The 18,056-nt window shown below is 45.2% G+C and overlaps 1 protein-coding gene across 1 annotated transcript in view; it reads left to right on the plus strand.

The window, feature by feature from the left end:
• Window positions 1–18,056, plus strand: part of LOC149470476 (uncharacterized) — a 491,741-nt gene that overhangs the window by 156,434 nt on the left and 317,251 nt on the right. The window contains exon 3 of the mRNA XM_089663270.1: window positions 1,311–2,523. Within this exon, the coding sequence (XP_089519396.1) occupies window positions 1,311–2,523 (1,213 nt within the window). The remainder of the gene's footprint in view (window positions 1–1,310; window positions 2,524–18,056) is intronic.

Below are 18,056 nucleotides of genomic sequence, written 5' to 3' on the forward strand. Positions count from 1 at the left end.
GGAGGTGGTTGTGACCTCCATACCTCTCATCTCTCTGTCCTCTTCACAGAAACTCAGTCATTTCTTTTGCATAGATCTTTCAGGACTCCAGCTCAATTGTTTAGCTAGGACAGGAGGGATTTCCCCTTATGACCCCAATTGTAGTGGTGATGTCGGGGATTTGATACACATTTTGGAGATGTCCAAAATTATTCAAAAAGTGGAATGATATGACCAGTATTGTAATGTTGGTGTTCAATATTCCTCGGGTGTGCCTCTTGGTGTCAATAGAGGAGGAATTCCTTACACCTTCTCCTATTACAAGTCATATAGCAATAGTGAGGCTGCTTGACCATAAAAAATATCCCGATCTTGGCTATCATCTCAAACTCCCAGCAGACAACAGTGGATTGAGCAGGTGATCTCCACATTAACATCATAGGTTTTTAAAACTTTAGCTTTTTAAGCCCCATAGAAGGAGAACGGCCAGTTGTATCCTACTGAATGGTGACTACATGGGAGACCCATACTTGGGGTATGATCCTGTAGACACGGGCCTCATTGATCAGTGTCAGCTATCTATGTATGTATTGGGGGGAGTTACTTGCCGTGTACAGCTGAATTGTTCTAGGTTGTTTCTTCTTTTCTCTGTTCATTTGTTTATAAAAGGTAAAAGTGACACCATAGACAAAGCAAGTTATTGTTCTGTATGATCTGTAACAGTGCCACAACTGCCTATACGTGAGAATGTATGACTCCATTGTCTGGGCTGAATGTTGGGAATACTGTGCGCACTTATAAACATTCTTAATAAAAATCTATTTGATGAAAAAAATACTGTAGATAATGCTGTACATATTCTTTCTATTCATAAGATATATTTAGTAATGAACATTAAAAATAGAAATCAACTTTATGTAGCCCTTTATATAGAATTTTAAATTTAATTTTTTTTTTTTTTGTACAGGTGGATTGATGAACCAAGTTTTCGGTCATGTTGGTCTTCATGAATACAGCTGAGTCACATGGAAAACAAGACATATGGGTGTCTTAATTGACTGAAAGTCTTTATTGCAGCTCACTGGAGGATTCACACGGGATACAAGTCATATCTGTGTTCTAAAAGTCATGGTTTGGATCCTCTTCCACATTGGTCCAGCCTCAGAGGACAACAGGAGAAAAGGAATTTATGTGTTCTGGAAATGACAATGGCTTTACAATAAAGTCCAACCCAAGTATACAAAAAGAGGAGTCATTTCAAACTACTTCTTGTTTGGAGATTTTACAATGGAGAGAAAATATATCACACACCAGAAGGTTCACAATGAAAGGAAGTCATATCATTGTTCTGAATGTGGCAAAACGTTTACAAGCGAGAAAGACCTTATAGTACACCAAAGAGTTCACACTGGAGAGAAGCCATATCAGTGTTCTGAATGTGATAAAGCTTTTACACGGAAGTCAAGTCTTATCACACACCAGAGGAGTCACACTGGAGAGAAGTCATATCAGTGTTCTGAATGTGATAAAGCTTTTACACAGAAGTCATATCTTATCACACACCAGAGGATTCACACTGGAGAGATATATCAGTGTTCTGAATGTGATAAAGCTTTTACAGTAAAGTCACATCTTAACAGACACCAGAGGACTCACACTGGAGAGAAGCCATATCAGTGTTCTGAATGTGATAAAGCTTTTACACGGAAGTCAAGTCTTATCACACACCAGAGTATTCACACTGGAGAGAAGTCATATCAGTGTTCTGAATGTGATAAAGCTTTTACACAGAAGTCACATCTTATCAGACACCAGAGGATTCACACTGGAGAGAAGTCATATCAGTGTTCTGAATGTGATAAAGCTTTTACAGTAAAGTCATATCTTAACAGACACCAGAGGATTCACACTGGAGAGAAGCCATATCAGTGTTCTGAATGTGATAAAGCTTTTAAAGTAAAGTCAGATCTTATCAGACACCAGAGGATTCACACTGGAGAGAAGTCATATCAGTGTTCTGAATGTGGTAAAGCTTTTACAGTGCAGTCACATGTTATCAGACACCAGAGGAGTCACACTGGAGAGAAGTCATATCAGTGTTCTGAATGTGATAAAGCTTTTACACAGAAGTCACATCTTATCAGACACCAGAGGATTCACACTGGAGAGAAGTCATATCAGTGTTCTGAATGTGGTAAAGCTTTTAAAGTAAAGTCAGATCTTATCAGACACCAGAGGATTCACACTGGAGAGAAGCCATATCAGTGTTCTGAATGTTATAAAGCTTTTAAAGTAAAGTCAAATCTTATCAGACACCAGAGGATTCACACTGGAGAGAAGTCATATCAGTGTTCTGAATGTGGTAAAGCTTTTACAGTGAAGTCACATCTTATCAGACACCAGAGGAGTCACACTGGAGAGAAGTCATATCAGTGTTCTGAATGTGATAAAGCTTTTACACAGAAGTCAGATCTTATCAGACACCAGAGGATTCACACTGGAGAGAAGCCATATCAGTGTTCTGAATGTGGTAAAGCTTTTACAGTGAAGTCACATCTTATCACACACCAGAGGATTCACACTGGAGAGAAACCATTTTAATGCTCTCAATGTGACAAAACTTTTACAGTTAATGCCGGTCTAATCTATCACCGGAGGATTCACAAATTTCTGCATAGATTAAATTCTGGAAGAAAAGAGATATTAAAAAAGTTTCAGGTGTCACAAGTTAGTTTCACATCCCCAATATCATCCCACAAGCTAGAGAAGAAGGGAAGATAAAATGTTACCTTAAAAGAAACAAACTAAAATCTGAGCAAACTGGAATGTAATGATTGGATGAACTGAGTTTAGTGCTTATGTCCATCAATACACAACTAGAAGGGATTTAAATATTTTATCTTTTGATAATTTTTTTAAGATAAGCATCAATAACTGAACAGCTTCTCTCATTATTCTCATCTTTATCTTTTTTTATGGAGCTTTGAATGAACATGCAATGCATTTTCATGATTCACCAACTGAGTTGTGTTTCCAAGCATTTTCTTCATTTCTGGATCCTGAGGTAATACATGACCAGCACTGCCTCAGTACCAGAGACTAGGATGGGGTCTATTGTCATCTTACCAAGTCTCTGAAGCCTCAGTGGGAGAGTCCATTCCAGGTTCTTCTGACTATTGATACATCATCAGCCAGGCTTGAGGTCTCCAGCTAAGCCCACCTTGTCCATTCCTCCCATTACATTTTCCATCTCCTCTCCCATTATCAATGCCTTCTTTCCACATTTCATCTCCTCTCATTATTATTATTATACAGGATTTATGCTGCCGACAGTTTGCTCAGCGCTTTACAATATAACGGGAGACAATACAGCAACAATAAAGTTCAATACAAGAGGGATAGGAGGGCCCTGCTCCTCGGAGCTTACAATCTAGGAGGGAGGGGCTAGTGGTACAAAAGGTAGTAACTGTGTGGGATGGACTGGTTGGAAGAGTAGAAGATTCCATTATTAGCTGAGGGCAGGATATGCTTCCCTAAAGAGAGAGGTTTTCAGAGATCGCCTAAAAGTGAGCAGAGTAGGCGATAGTCTGATAAATTGGGGTAGAGTGTTCCAGAGGATAGGGGGGAAGCTCTGGAGATGAGCATGGGAGGAGGAGACAAGGGAGCTAGAGAGCAGGTGGTCATGTGAGGATCGGAGAGTACGGTTTGGGTGATATTTGGAGACAATATTGGTGATATAAATTCATTTATAACTCTGCCCCAAATTACATGTTATTGTTAATGTTTTGAATTTTATCCATTGGTCAATGGGAAGCCAGTGGAGGGATTGGCAGAGGGGGGTGGAGGACACTGAATGGAGGCCAGTGAAGGGATTGGCAGAGGCGGGTGGAGGACACTGAATGAAGGCCAGTGGAGGGATTGGCAGAGAGAGGTGGAGGACACTGAGTGAAGGCCAGTGGAGGGATTGGCAGCGAGGGGTGGCTGATACAGAATGGTTAGTAAGGTGGATGAGTCTGGCAGCAGCATTCATGATAGACTGAAGAGGGGATAGCCTGCAATGTGGTTGGCCAATGAGGAGGGAGTTTCAATAGTTAAGGCAAGATATAACAAGGGAGTCAATAAGTTTCTTACTGGTTTCCGAGGTTAAGAACGGCCATATCTTGGAGCTGCTGTGGAGGTGAAGTCTACAAGATTTGGACAGTGGATTTGGGACTGAAGACAGATGGGAGTCTAGGATTACACCTAGCACCTTGGCATGAGGGGAGGGACTGATGATTTTGTTATTGATCTTGATGGAGAAGTCGGGGGAGGGGGAACAGGCTGGAGGGAATACTAGGAGCTCAGTTTTAAAAAGATTGAGTTTGAGGAAGTGGAGTGACATCCATGCCGATATGTCGCTTAGTAGGTTAGTAATGCGAGAGAAGACTGAAGGAGTGAGGTGAGGAGGAGACTGAAGGGGTGAGGTGAGCGGTAGAAAGATAGATTTGTGTGTCATTAGCATAGAGATGGTACTTAAAGCCATGGGAGTTTATAAAGTGACAAAGGGAGGAGGTGTAGATGGAGAAGAGTAGGGGTCCAAGGACAGAACCTTGAAGAACCCCTACAGAAAAAGGGAGTGGAGAGGAGGAGGCAGAGTTATTGGTAACGCTGATGGAGCGCTGCGATAGGTAGGAGGAGAACCAGGAGAGAGCAGAGTCTTGGAGGCCAAAAGAGTTGAGTTTTTTGAGGAGGAGGGGATGGTCAACTCTATCAAAAGCTGCAGAGAGGTCAAGTAGTAAGAGTACTGAGTAGTGGCCATTGGTTGGGATGAGTACAGAGTAGTGGCCATTGGTTGGGATGAGTACGGTGTAGTGGCCATTGGTTGGGATGAGTACGGAGTAGTGGCCATTGGTTGGGATGAGTACGGAGTAGTGGCCATTGGTTGGGATGAGTACAGAGCAGTGGCCATTGGTTGGGATGAGTACGGTGTAGTGGCCATTGGTTGGGATGAGTACGAAGTAGTGGCCATTGGTTGGGATGAGTAAGGAGTAGTGGCCATTGGTTGGGATGAGTACGGAGCAGTGGCCATTGGTTGGGATGAGTACGAAGCAGTGGCCGTTGGTTGGGATGAGTACGGAGCAGTGGCCGTTGGTTGGGATGAGTATGGAGTAGTGGCCATTGGTTTTAGCAATTAGTAGATCATTAGGGCGTTTTAGTAGGGCAGTTTCAGTGGAGTGTAGCGAGGGAAAGCCAGACTGTAAAGGGGCAAGAAGGTTGTTGTCGGTGAGGTGGGAGCTCAGGCGATTGTAGACTAGGTGTTGTAATAGTTTAGAGGTAAATGGCAGCAGGGAGATGGGTCTTAAGTTGTTCAGGTTGGTGGGGTCCAGGGAGAGCTTTTTAAGTATGGGAGTGATGTGCGCATGCTTTAGAGGGGAGGGTAAGGCACCAGTAGAGAGGGAGAGATTGAAGATGTGAGTGAGGGAGGATAGGATGGAAGAAGAGGATGACCGTAGTAGTTGTGAGGGGACAGGATCCAGTGGGCAGGTAGTGAGATGGGCTTCTGAGGAAACCTTAGTGACCTCTTTGGCAGTAGCAAGGTCAAAAGAGGAAAGTGTTGAGGGAGGTTTAGTATGAGGTATGCTAAGTGGGATGGATGTCTGTGCAGTGGAGATGTCCCTACGAATTGCATCAATCTTGTTTTTAAAATGATTTGCAATCTCGTGAGCAGTGAGTGAGGTACTGGGTGGAGGTGGAGAATGTTGAGAGTTAGAAGTAGAGAAGAGATGACGAGGACTGGATGACAAGCTATTGATGAGAGTGACAAAGTAGGCTTGTCTGGTAGCATGGAGGGAGGAATTGTATGTGAAGAAAGCAGATTTATATCGGGTGAATGCTTGGTGAGATTTGGTTTTACGCCACATTCGCTCCAGCACACGACTATGTCGTTTAAGATCTCTGGTGTTGTCAGTCTGCCAAGGTTGTAATGGTCGGGACCTGATGCTTCATGTTAGAGGAGCAAGTGAGTCTAATGTGGATGAAAGTGAACTGTTGTAGACAGCAGTGTCCAGGTCAGGGCAGGACAGGGGAGAGATTCTGTCATAGAGTTGGTCAGTTGCAGAGTGGAAGGGAGAAGGGTTCAAGTTGTGAAGGTTTCTGCAGGTGATTGCTGATTGGAGGGATAGGTGTTTGAAGATGAGGAGACTGTGAAGGTGATGAGATTGTGATCATAGAGAGGAAAGGGGGTGTTTGTGAGGTTGTAGGATATCATCTCATGGGTGACAACCTTTCAGGCAGGTCTGTGTCTGTGACACCAGCTAGAAATAAGTCTATTCAGTGAGAAAACAACATCCCAAGCTGATGCAGGCCTTCCAATACTGAGTTACTGCTGATTTAGGGGATGTATTCAGCAGTAAACCGTAAGCCCAGCTGGCCACTTGTGTTCCATGTGGTTCTGCCAAATGGGATTCCATCAGGTGAAGATCAGAAATCCTTGTTCCATGTTTTCTCTTTCCAGCTATTACTCCTCTCCATAGACTAATCACACAATACAACTGCCAGAGATCTGAACTTACAAAGTGCTGAGTGTGAGGTCATATTCCTACCACTTCTTCCGGGGGACTGACATTCCTCTGATTGGGGTTCACAATAATCACTCTGAGTGCACACATCTCTTTTTGGTGGAAAGTTTGTAAAGAAAACTTCTTCTCCCTGGAAATATTACAACGTTGGCACCAAAGTGTAACTATGGGCAACATCAATAATGACATTAATAATGAAATCTGTCATTAGCAGAGCAGGTTTTGTTTTTCCGAGTCTCCTATTGTTTTATGTTTTGTTGTCCCTCTCAGTAGATATTTTTTGTCTACTTCCTGTTGAAGACCAAGTCTTTTGGGAAAGATGGCAGTTGGAGGGGTCTGGGCAAATCCTATAACACTGCTGGGGGTGCTCACAACTGTCAGTTGTCATTCATATGGGGGTTGGACCTTATAGAGAACCTGTTGCTGTAACTGCTGTAGAAGCGTTAGCTGAAGTTGGGCTTTACTTGTTGTGTGTCTTACTTATAATCTATCTAAGACTTCCCTGTACAGGGTGACAACGCTGCTGTGTAATGTTCCTGCAGAATGATCAGGGTTGTCACCCTGTTACAGAAGGTGGGAAAATAACAGATCTACAGACAGGACCAACAGCTGATACAACTATGTTGCAGAGGGAACTCTGGGAATGCTAATGACAGATTGCATTACACATTCAGTTAGCAGACTTCCTGCTGTTGGTCTGATGTTTGAATTGTGTTCTGATATTTACTGTCCTGCTGTAAAAGGTGTAAATGATCGCCCGCATGTTTCCTGTAGTAGCAGGGACTACAAACTCCTATCAGGAATAGTAGGATGGGTACCTACCCAAGGGGGTCACATTTTTGGATTTGGGAGAAACATTTCACATGGTTTCTTTCCATTAATGACACCGACAAGGGGAGTCTCACTTCACTAACAATAGGAGAGCCAATCACAGGCCAGTAACATTTCATGGTGTCTCAATGTATTGCAGAATATTTAATCCCCATTGGTCCAATGGATTCCTAGTCCTTCCAGATGATATTGCGTCTTGTGTGGAAGGAGCACCCTATAATGGCTTCCCTTCAATTCCACCCATAGCTGTACTTTAGGTCATGTTGCCCCTCCCCCATATCTGTAAGGGAAAGCCTCAATTTCTCCCAATACTCCCCTGGCCTTCCAGTGAGAAGAAACATTTTCTCTGGAGTGGAGATGTTTTATGCAGTGAGCCCTTCATAGACGGGATGGGGAATCTAAGTAATCTAAGATGAGTAAGATGAACCGGTGTACTGGAGTCATGGATCAGATAACCAATGACACCATTGATGGTATAGCAGAGCTGACAGCAGAAGTGGCTCCATCACCTAAGGTGGTGTCACAGAACTACATGGCGGCTGACTATCTCTCAGAAGATCAAGGCGGAGCCTACAAACTGGTGTCAGAGACTGTTGTACATTTATATTAGATCATGAGGATCTCAGAAGGAGATATCTACACAAGGTAAAGGAGTTCCAACAGTCACCTGGGTGGGAGGAAGTGGGATCCATTTTCTTGGATGGGTTTAGTTGGAACTTGGTTGAGTAATATGGTGGCTTTGCTTCTTAGGCCATTAGTTCCTACTATAGATTTGATAATAATTGTATACATTGTTGCTGTTGTGTCTTTCGCTGCCAGTTGATTTTGCTTGTTTATGCACATGATTATATTCACATTGTTAGAACAGAAGATTATTTAAAGCCCCCTTTTATTTTCTGAAAGCAGAGACCCTGGAGAATAAAATGGTGGTGGTTACAATTTTTTATCACACAATATTAGCACAGCTGTCTATGAAATGCATATTTTCAGCAAAAAACACTAACAATAATTCCAGTGCAGAAAAACACAATATATGACCCAATTTGATGAAAAATGAAAGATGAGGTTGGCATCAAGTATATAGATACCAAACATGTCAAGCTTTAAAATGTCATGTGCTTGTGAAATGGTGACAAACTTCAGTACCAAATATTGTCCATAGGGGACGCTTTAAAAGCCTTTACAGGTCATCAGTTTATATAGTGAGCCATGAATGATGGCCCTAGAGTTATTCCTCTCCCTCTGGTGTGTGCAGAGATATGTACAATGTGTAGTGTGAGTGATGATTTCATAAGTGGGTGGGGCTGGTATTAATGAGGGGTGTGTCATATGTTAATCATTTCTTATAATAGATGATATAAATGGTATAAATAGATCCTTGAAATGTAAACAATCTATCTCTTTCCTTCTGTTGTTAAAGTGTCACATGTATATGATGAATAAAGTTGGATGATATTTTCACCGCACAATACCGTGGTCTGGGTTCTTCTACAACACCCCCCCCAAAAATGTCCTCTTCCAGTTCTAGGAGTCTGGTGGAATGGGACACAAGCTGATAGTATATCTTAGGCCCCTTGTACATGGGGGGTCCGGCCCCTGTGGGTGCAATGCTGGCATTATAATACACCTGGTAGGCACAGGTACAGCGTCCAGCCCCGCTGCCTGCAGCCTGTCAAAGTCTACACTACAGCTGGACGGGGCTCAATGCTGCACCACGTTTACCTCGTGTTTAGGGCGCTCTGTGTTCAGGGAGAAATGGCCGCCATCCTGATCAGACAAAGCATAGAGCAGATGTAGGCCGGTGCAGTCTGCTTCTTCCCCTGTAGGTGGCGCCCGACCAGAGTGACATCCCAGCCTGGAGAGGAAGTCGGGGGACACTTGGCTTCTCTGGGGTTTCCCGGTTCCTGGAGACGGCGTGGAATTAAGGGGTCAATGGAGTCCTGGGGACATTTTTTGTTCTTTGTTTACACCTTTTAAAAATCATTTTATTCCTGAAGATCACTGAACCCCAAATCTGATGTATTCTTTGATAGCAGACACCCTATATAATCCAATGTTGGGAGTTGTCATTTTCTATGTTACATGATATTAGCACAACAGTTTATGAAAGGCAACATTTCAGGAACAATATAGTAACGTTTATTTCTGAGCACATAAATGCAATTCATGACCTATTTTCTGGTGAAATATAAAAGATGAGGTTGTGCCGAGGAAATGGGATTCCCAACATGTCAAGCCGTAACACTGTGTGCACTTGGAACGCTTTAATAGCCCCTCCAGGTCATCAGTATAGAGTTACACAGGAGCACTGGTGCTCCAATCATTGCTCTCCCTCCGGCGTGTGCGCTGATATGTAACGTGTGTGGGGGTCACTGTGTTCCTATGTAGGCACCCCAATGTACATGTCACGTCCTGGTCTGTGTATAGGAGGTCCGCTGAGCTCCCTCTGTCCTTCCCAGTGACACCCACCATGACAGCACCGGGCTCTGCTGTCCAACATGGTGTCAGGGGGGAGGGGCACATCTCAGTGGTGGGAATGATAGGCGACTTCACAGCCACTTGTATCACTTCCACATGACAGCCAACATTCGGATTTACTAAAGTCCTCACACTCCCGGCTGTATAGCGGTGGGCAGTGTGGGGGGAAATAACACGACTGCAGTATTGTTAAAAATCCAAATCCCCAGCAAGTGGCTGCAGGTTCATATTTTACCACCCCCCTATCCTGGCACCCTAAGATGGTTGCCTAAGCCTCCTTAAGGTGGTCATTGGATTTTGGGACCTGTATGTGGCAAGGCTGCCAGAAAGTCTGTCACTTGGGGTGTCCTCATACTGGGGAGAAGTAGCAGAATGTGTTTTGGGGTGTAATTCCACATCTCCCCATGGCGTGTGCCAGAAATAGCTCATTAAATGACAACTTGGTGTAAATAGATTTTGTTTTTCATTTTCCAATAACTTATGGCAAAAACTGTAAATGTTCCATGGACACAACATGCCTCTCAGCACATACCTTGGGATGTATCCTTCCCATAAAGGGGACATTTGGGGGTGTTTGTAAGGTCCGGGCATTTTACTGCCTCAAGAAATGTGATCGGCAGTCAGAAAGTAACAGCGACGTAAAAGCTGCATAAATTCCATTCTATATCCCATAGTTTGTAGACGCCATAACTTCACACAGACCAATCAATATCCACGGATTCAGCTATGCTTCTACCAAAGACACGGAGCAGAATACACGTTGTACTACATGTATGAAGAAATCTGATTTTATGGGATATGTTTTATAACAAAGTAGAAGATATTTGTTTTCAAAATTAAAAAATAACCCCCCCCCCAGTGGTGATCAAATATCACCAATAGAAAGCTCTATTTATATCAGTGAAACTTGTGTACAGTGTAGCATGACCGCACAATTGTCAGTTAAAGTAGTGCAGTGCTGAACAGAAAAAAAATTCCCTGGTCATGAAGGGGGTAAAACGTTCCGGAGCTGAAGTATGTAATAAATCTTCCTGTCATCCTACAGTTTGGTTTCATTTTCTTACATTTCTCAGGATGCCGTTCTTCTGAGCTCCACAAGTGATCACACATATACAGAGACAGGAAGTGATGTCAGGCACAGATGGGAAGTGATGTCAGGCAAAGATGGGAAGCGAGCTCAGGCACAGACAGGAAGTGATGTCAGGCACAGACAGGAAATGAGGTAAGGCTCAGATGGGAAGCAATATCGGGCACAGACAGGAAGTGATGTCAGGCACAGGCGGAAAGTGAGCTCAGGCACAGACAGGAAGTGATGTCAGACACAGACAGCAATGTGGGGCACAGACAGGAACTGAGGTCAGGTACAGGAAGTGATATCAGGCACAGACAGAGGTCAGACACAGAAAGGAAGGATGTCAGGCACAGACAGGAAGTGAGGTCAGGTACAGGAAGTGATGTCAGGCACAGAAAGAAAGGATGTAAGGCACAGACAGGAAGTGAAGTCGGGCACAGACAGGAAGTAATGTGAGGCACAGACGGGAAGTGAGGTCAGGCACAGATGGGAAGTGATGTCAGGCGCAGATGAGAAGTAATGGGGGGACAGACAGGAAGTGATATCAGGTACAGGAAGTTATGTCAGGCACAGACTGGAAGTAATGTCAGGCACAGACGGGAAGTAATGTCAGGCGCAGACAGGAAGTAATGTTCGGCACAGACAGGAAGTGATGTCGGGCGCAGGCAGGAAGTGATGTCGGGCGCAGACAGGAAGCGATGTCGGACGCAGACAAGAAGTGAGGTCAGGCACAACCAGGAAGTGATGTCAGGCACAGGCAGGAAGTGATGTCAGGCACAGACAGGAAGTGAGGTCAGGCACAGGCAGGAAGCTCCATGTGGGAGGAATTATAGAGGAGACGTTGCTGGAAGTGTGAGCAGAGGAGGTAATGAGATTGTATTTGATCATATCTCCCATCACTCTTCTTGTCAGGCTCCGGTCACAACAGGAACTGCATGTTTCTCATGACTCCCCACAGCCGGTTTCCTCCTGCATGGGCCAATCGCACTGCACTTTGTGAATGGGCCGCCATCCTTTGGGACCTGGGGGGAGAGAGGGAGGAGGACAGTACGGGGCCCCAAGTACTCATCAGTGAGGGACACTCACTTCCAGAGACTCTCCGCTCTCATCCCGGACTTCACTTCTATAGAAGAAAGGAGGAAACTCCAAATTCTACTGGGAGAAGAGGAGCCAATGGGGGAAATAGCTGCACCACATGTGACACCATGCCACAGACTGAGAGGGACATGAAACACTGAGGACTTCATAATCCTTCCCATGGACCCCTCCCCCTTTATATTTCCCCTCTTCCCATACAAACTGCTTTGGCAATGCTACAATGTCATTTGTTCCTGCCAATAAAGCTCATTGAATTGAGAGGGAAAGAGAAAGAAGGAAAGATGGTGTCACTAATCATGGTGGGACGCCTCATTTGCGGAGTTCCCGGTTTTGTCCTCTAACCCCCCCCCCCCCCCCCGGTCACATCCAGCTTACAGTGAAGTCGTACGATTTCCAAGTCGGGGGAAATGCCGATTTCAGGAGTGACACCGATGTCTATGCCAATCCCACCAATAGTAGTGCAGGGACGACTTTAGAAATCGCTGCGACTCCCACCAAGTCACACCCCCCGATATGACCCGTCATTGTGGGCAGTAGGGGGCGACTTGTGATCTGCAAGAAGCATAGCATGGAAATGGCATGCCGAGTGACACCCCATGTGACCGGGGACTAAACACTGAAAGAAGTGGAGTTCTCTCTCAGCCCACCTCTCTCTGTATTTGTTTCTTCCATAGAGAAAACCCCGAGAGTCCTGGATGGGAATGATTGGTTTCCACAGAGAGACAATCAGCAGAAAGAAATGTCCTGTGTTGGTGGTGTCTCTGGAAGGATAGAAATGTCCTGTGTTGGTGTCACTGGAAGGAAAGAAATGTCCTGTGTTGGTGGTGTCACTGGAAGGAAAGAAATGTCCTGTGTTGGTGGTGTCACTGGAAGGAAAGAAATGTCCTGTGTTGGCGGTGTCACTGGAAGGAAATGTCCTGTGTTGGTGGTGTCACTGGAAGGAAATGTCCTGTGTTGTGGTGTCACTGGAAGGAAAGAAATGTCCCGTGTTGGTGTCACTGGAAGGATAAAAATGTCCTGTGTTGGTGGTGTCACTGGAAGGAAATAAATGTCCTGTGTTGGTGGTGTCATTGGAAGGAAAGAAATGTCCTGTGTTGGTGGTGTCATTGGAAGGAAAGAAATGTCCTGTGTTGGTGGTGTCACTGGAAGGAAAGAATGTCCCTGTGTTGGTGGTGTCACTGGAAGGAAAGAAATGTCCTGTGTTGGTGGTGTCACTAACAAGGTTGTCACCAAAGCAGAAGTGGAAGGGATGGAATCCTGGTTGGTTCTGGGTTCTGATGTCAGAGAGAAGGAGGGACAACGTCAGTTCCTCTGTGTCTGCTCAGTGCTCAGGATGCCACCAGTTGGATGAGTCCCGGCTCCCCGGTGGGATGGGAGAGGCCAGGAAAGGTGACAGTGGGATGGGGGGACCCCCTTCCTCCAATTGTGGAAGGGATGGAGTGGCTGTATAGCTGCTGAATCTCCGGCTGATCATTGTGATATGGGGAGGATGCCGGCAGCTGCTTGTGGTGGGTCCCTCTCAGGCTGCTTCCCGTCTCCTACTCCTGCTGGGATCTTACTCTCATACTGCTTATCTCCTGCTTTCCTTTCCTTGGAAAAATCCCCTCAGTGGAAAGAAAATTGCCAAAAATAGTGCTTTATTTTTTTAAAAACAGTGCTTTATTAAAATACCAGTTGCACTTACATTTAAATAGTGTAAAAAACGCTTTTAAATCACCAAAAATACATCAACAGCATGCCAAGCACTGCCTGCCTTGTGTAGACCTGTTGTCCTCGAATGGCCAGTGACGTCGTAGCCCCTCCCCTACGTGTTACGCCGCTGGTCACGCGGCTTCATTAGGGGCTACGACGTCACTGGCCATTCGAGGACAACAGGTCTACACAAGGCAGACGGGAAGCAGCCTGAGAGGGACCCACCACTCTTCATATAGTGCAACAAACATCAGTCCCATTGAGTGGACAAAAAGCATTATTAGCCTGTTACAGGCTAATCTGGAGGTGAGCGCACATCTTATACTCACTAAAGAAGTCACCTGGAATTATTGATTTGATTTGAATCACTGGGAAAAGTCACATATATTTTTTTCATTGAAGACTAATTAATGTTTTTATATATTTTTTATATTATATATTTTTTTGTATGATGAGCACGGGATGACATTTTGATTTCACACGATTTTCTGTTTTTCACAAGTTTATTAATATTGATTTTTTGATATATTTATTGGAAATATGTATTGATTTAATACTCAAAAACAATATGTTGCACTCCTTCTTTATGTTTTTGACTTCCCTGGACTTTGTTGACTCAACATAGCAATTCCTTATTCATCACAAATTATAGAAATCTCCTTTTGGCTTTGAGCACTTTTGATCCTCTATTATTCACAATAACTTGTTTGCCGACATTTTTTTTTAATGTGGGGTCCTGCATTTGGACAGCACCAAATGCTCCCCTTGACATTTACAGGTCAGGATATGCAGGACTTAAGGAACCTCCTCCCCCATCATCTTTGGACATAGTCTACAATGGGGAAGTTCCCTCTACATCCTCCCCAACCATCACCTGCATAGGGGACACACGCACACGCACACACACACACTTCCACAAACAGGACAGTACCACTATGATGACATATATCAGATTGTGTACAACCCTGACCTCCTGGGTATCCATGCCACAGTATCACGTACCTGATTGGAGACTGAAATGACGAGGTCGGCCTCACTTGAGGTGGAACAGAGGGAGTCTAGGGACCAGGGGGACAAGAGCGCCAGCAGATGTTGTTTGCAGCACTTGCAGCTGGAGTCCTTAAAAGACTGATGGACCACCGATTCAGGAACAGTAGTGATATGCAGAGCTGGTGTGGTAGATCACCAGGCGTGCACCAGAGCAAGGCAGGAAGCTGGGATGGGAGACAGGAGCAATGTCATAGGAATAGCCAGGGTCATCAACAGGCGGACAGCGAGGTACCAAATCATAAGCAAGCCAAAGTCAGGAGCTGAGGTCAGGAACAAGTATCAAGTAGGAGAGTAATCAGGAGTCGAGTCAGGAACAAGCCGGGTGAGCAACAAGGAAATCACACAGGATCGAGCAGGAAACGGGGAACAGCTGAAGACCAGTCAGCGCTCAGCAAAGGCAGAGGCAGCCTTTAAATAGTCCATCTGGCGCCAACCTTCACCATGCGCATGATTGCGCATTTCTGTGTGCATGCGCATTTCTAATTGCCAGCCGTCTCACGGGAATTCCCTTACATACAGGTAGTAGTGATAGTCGCTTGTACCAGTGGGTATTCTTTAGTTTCCCTATATATATATATGCATACTACCCGTGGGGTCTTAATTAGAGGCCCACTCTCCCAATTACTCTGTTATGGACAAAGGTTACCCTACTACTGGAGTCCTGTAATGCCTGGGCTTGAAGCTGATTTATCTCTGTCACTTTGTAGTCACCCCTCAGATCCAGGTAGGCAGTACAGACTCTGAGTGTAGCAGGACACCCCCTTATCACTTCATGGGCTCCTCCTTTAGGTACACTGAGCCTGGATATGGTCCTGGGAGTGATACTGCCAACACAACACATTCTCATTCTTTCGTGCTGGAGCATAACTTCTGGGATGGTAGCTCCCTGACTCGTGAGTGCTTGTTCCTGGCTTTGGTGAAGGCTTTCTCTGCACTGGCAAGGCTCCTCAGGATTTGGCAGATCCAAGCAGTTCCTCTACTATGGTGTACCGTTCCACCAGTAGGTCCACCACTAATGGTTCTTCATGGCTGACCCAGTGCTGAAGTTCACTAATCAACACCCTCAAGTAGTCCATGATGACTCCATTCACAATCTGAGGTCTTGTCAGCTTTTCTAGCTGAAACCACTTCATGGTAAGTTGCAATTCCATTTGGGAACATGGTGACTGGCTGGTCCGATACCTCCAACAACGTATTCTGTGTGCCTGGACAGCAACAGTCACTCCCAGGCAGGCCAAAATCTCTTCATTTAGCATTGCATAATCCTTGGCATCAGCTAGTGGCAGGTCATAGTAGGCTTTTTGCATCTCCCTTGACAGGAATGGGGGTTTGCCCATTGGTTCTGAAGTCACTCCTCTCTCGGCCATGCATTCAAGTTTTATCAGGAATCATCACAGGGAGTAAGCTTTTGCTGGAAATGGCTGACCCTCCTCATCACTGGATTGCTAGGGCAGCAACAATATTCAGATGCTCCACTACAGTGACCAACTGGGTCTGCACAGACTTCCTCCAACTTATAATTTCATTATTTATCATTGTATGCAGAAATTTATTTTTGCTGTAGTGATTCTTTGGGGGTTTTGTCAAATGCTTTTTTGGTGGGCCGTATTATGTATTTCCATTATTTTTGGGGTAGAAACATATTTAGCCCTTAGAACTATCAAGGCTCACATGTCTGCCCTGTCTGTCCTCGTTCAACATTCTCTTGCTGCTAATTCAGTAATATGTACCGTCACCCAAGAAGTTTGACATTCTCGCCCCCCCATTTAGCCCTATTCCAATTGCGGTAGCTAAAGTGGTTCAAAAGCTACAGGTAAGTAGACGCCGGTTTGTTATTTTAAAAATCAGTTATTCTTTCCAATGTCTTTACAGCTAGTATTGTTGATGTTACAAAGATCCACATTCTGAACCTATTTGTGACATATTTATGACATTGTTATCCCACAAGGTGATCTTACTTGTGGCCGTCACAATAAAGTTGTTTTGAGACCAAGGATCTCCTTTTTTTTTACCCAAACTGGTCTCTGCTTTTCACCTTAATGGACAGATTGCATTCCCTTCCCTGTGTCTAATGGTACTTCACCTCGAGCAGACATCTCCCCATTGTCTGGATATGGTGGAGATGGTTGGGGTTTACCTATCGGCCACTGCTTTTTTTTTTTTTTCCCCTGTTTTTGTTATTTGAGAAGGTCCTGAAAGAGGTTCTCTGTGTTCCAGATCCACTATTTCTAAGTGGATTTGATAGGTTCCAAATGGATTCAACAGATAGTTTTTCAATTGATTTGTATAGATTTTATAGGTCACATTGAAGGTGGAAAAAGTTCTGAGATGATTTGTATGTCTAATTTTTTTTCAGCGCAGAAACCTGACATTTTAACAGGGGTTGTGTAGACTTTTTGTATCCATTGTATATGTTATGCCGCCTGGCAGAGTCTCTAGCAGCCCACCGCACGGACGCTCTCAGGGCGCGGAGTCTAAGTCCCAGCCTGCTGTTCACCAGGGCCCCTGATGGTGGGGATGGACTTGGTGCAGACTGAGACCAGGTCGCGACCCCCGAGTGCGTCCTGCGGTGGTAGAGAATACTGACAGGGGAGTGCAGGAACGGAATCTACTTTGGAAGAGGCAGACAGATACACTGGTCTGATCCAAACCGGATGGATGGATGGATGGTCGGGTACGGTATGCGTGGTCAGACAGGCCGGGTCGGTATTATGCGGGCAGCGAGGTACAGAGGAGCGAGCTAAGAATAGTCAGGTAACAAGCCAGGTTCAGCAGGATGCGGGCAAATACAGTACCAGGGATCAGACAGAAGAGTAGTCAGGCAAGCCAGGGGTTAAACAGGAGAAGAGCAGGATCAGGAACAAGCAGAGGTCGGCAACGGAGTATACAGCACACAGGAACAGGATACAGGATACAAGATACAAGACCAAAGGGCAACTAACATACCTGTTCCTACGTTTAAATAGCCCGCCTCCCGCTGTCATTGGTGTCAGACGCGCGTCCGTGATCCCGAGTGCGCATGCGCGAACCCCGCCGCTGCCATGCGCGGCCAGGTCCTACCGCCCGCCGGGTAGAGAGAGTTGGTGTTCTGCGCATGCGCCCCCCGACGCGATGCCGCAGAACACCTGGATCCTGACAGATAGGCGGCTTCACAGCCACTTGTATCACTTCCACATGACAGCCGACATTCGGATTTACTAAAGTCCACACACTCCCGGCTGTATAGCGGTGGGGAGTGTGGGGGGAAATAACACGTCTGCAGCATTGTTAAAGATCTGAATCCCCAGCAAGTGGCTGCA

The sequence above is a fragment of the Staurois parvus genome, unplaced genomic scaffold (genome assembly GCF_062004578.1).
Source record: "Staurois parvus isolate SC_StPar_1 unplaced genomic scaffold, SC_StPar_1.0 ptg000042l, whole genome shotgun sequence".
NCBI lineage: Eukaryota > Metazoa > Chordata > Amphibia > Anura > Ranidae > Staurois > Staurois parvus.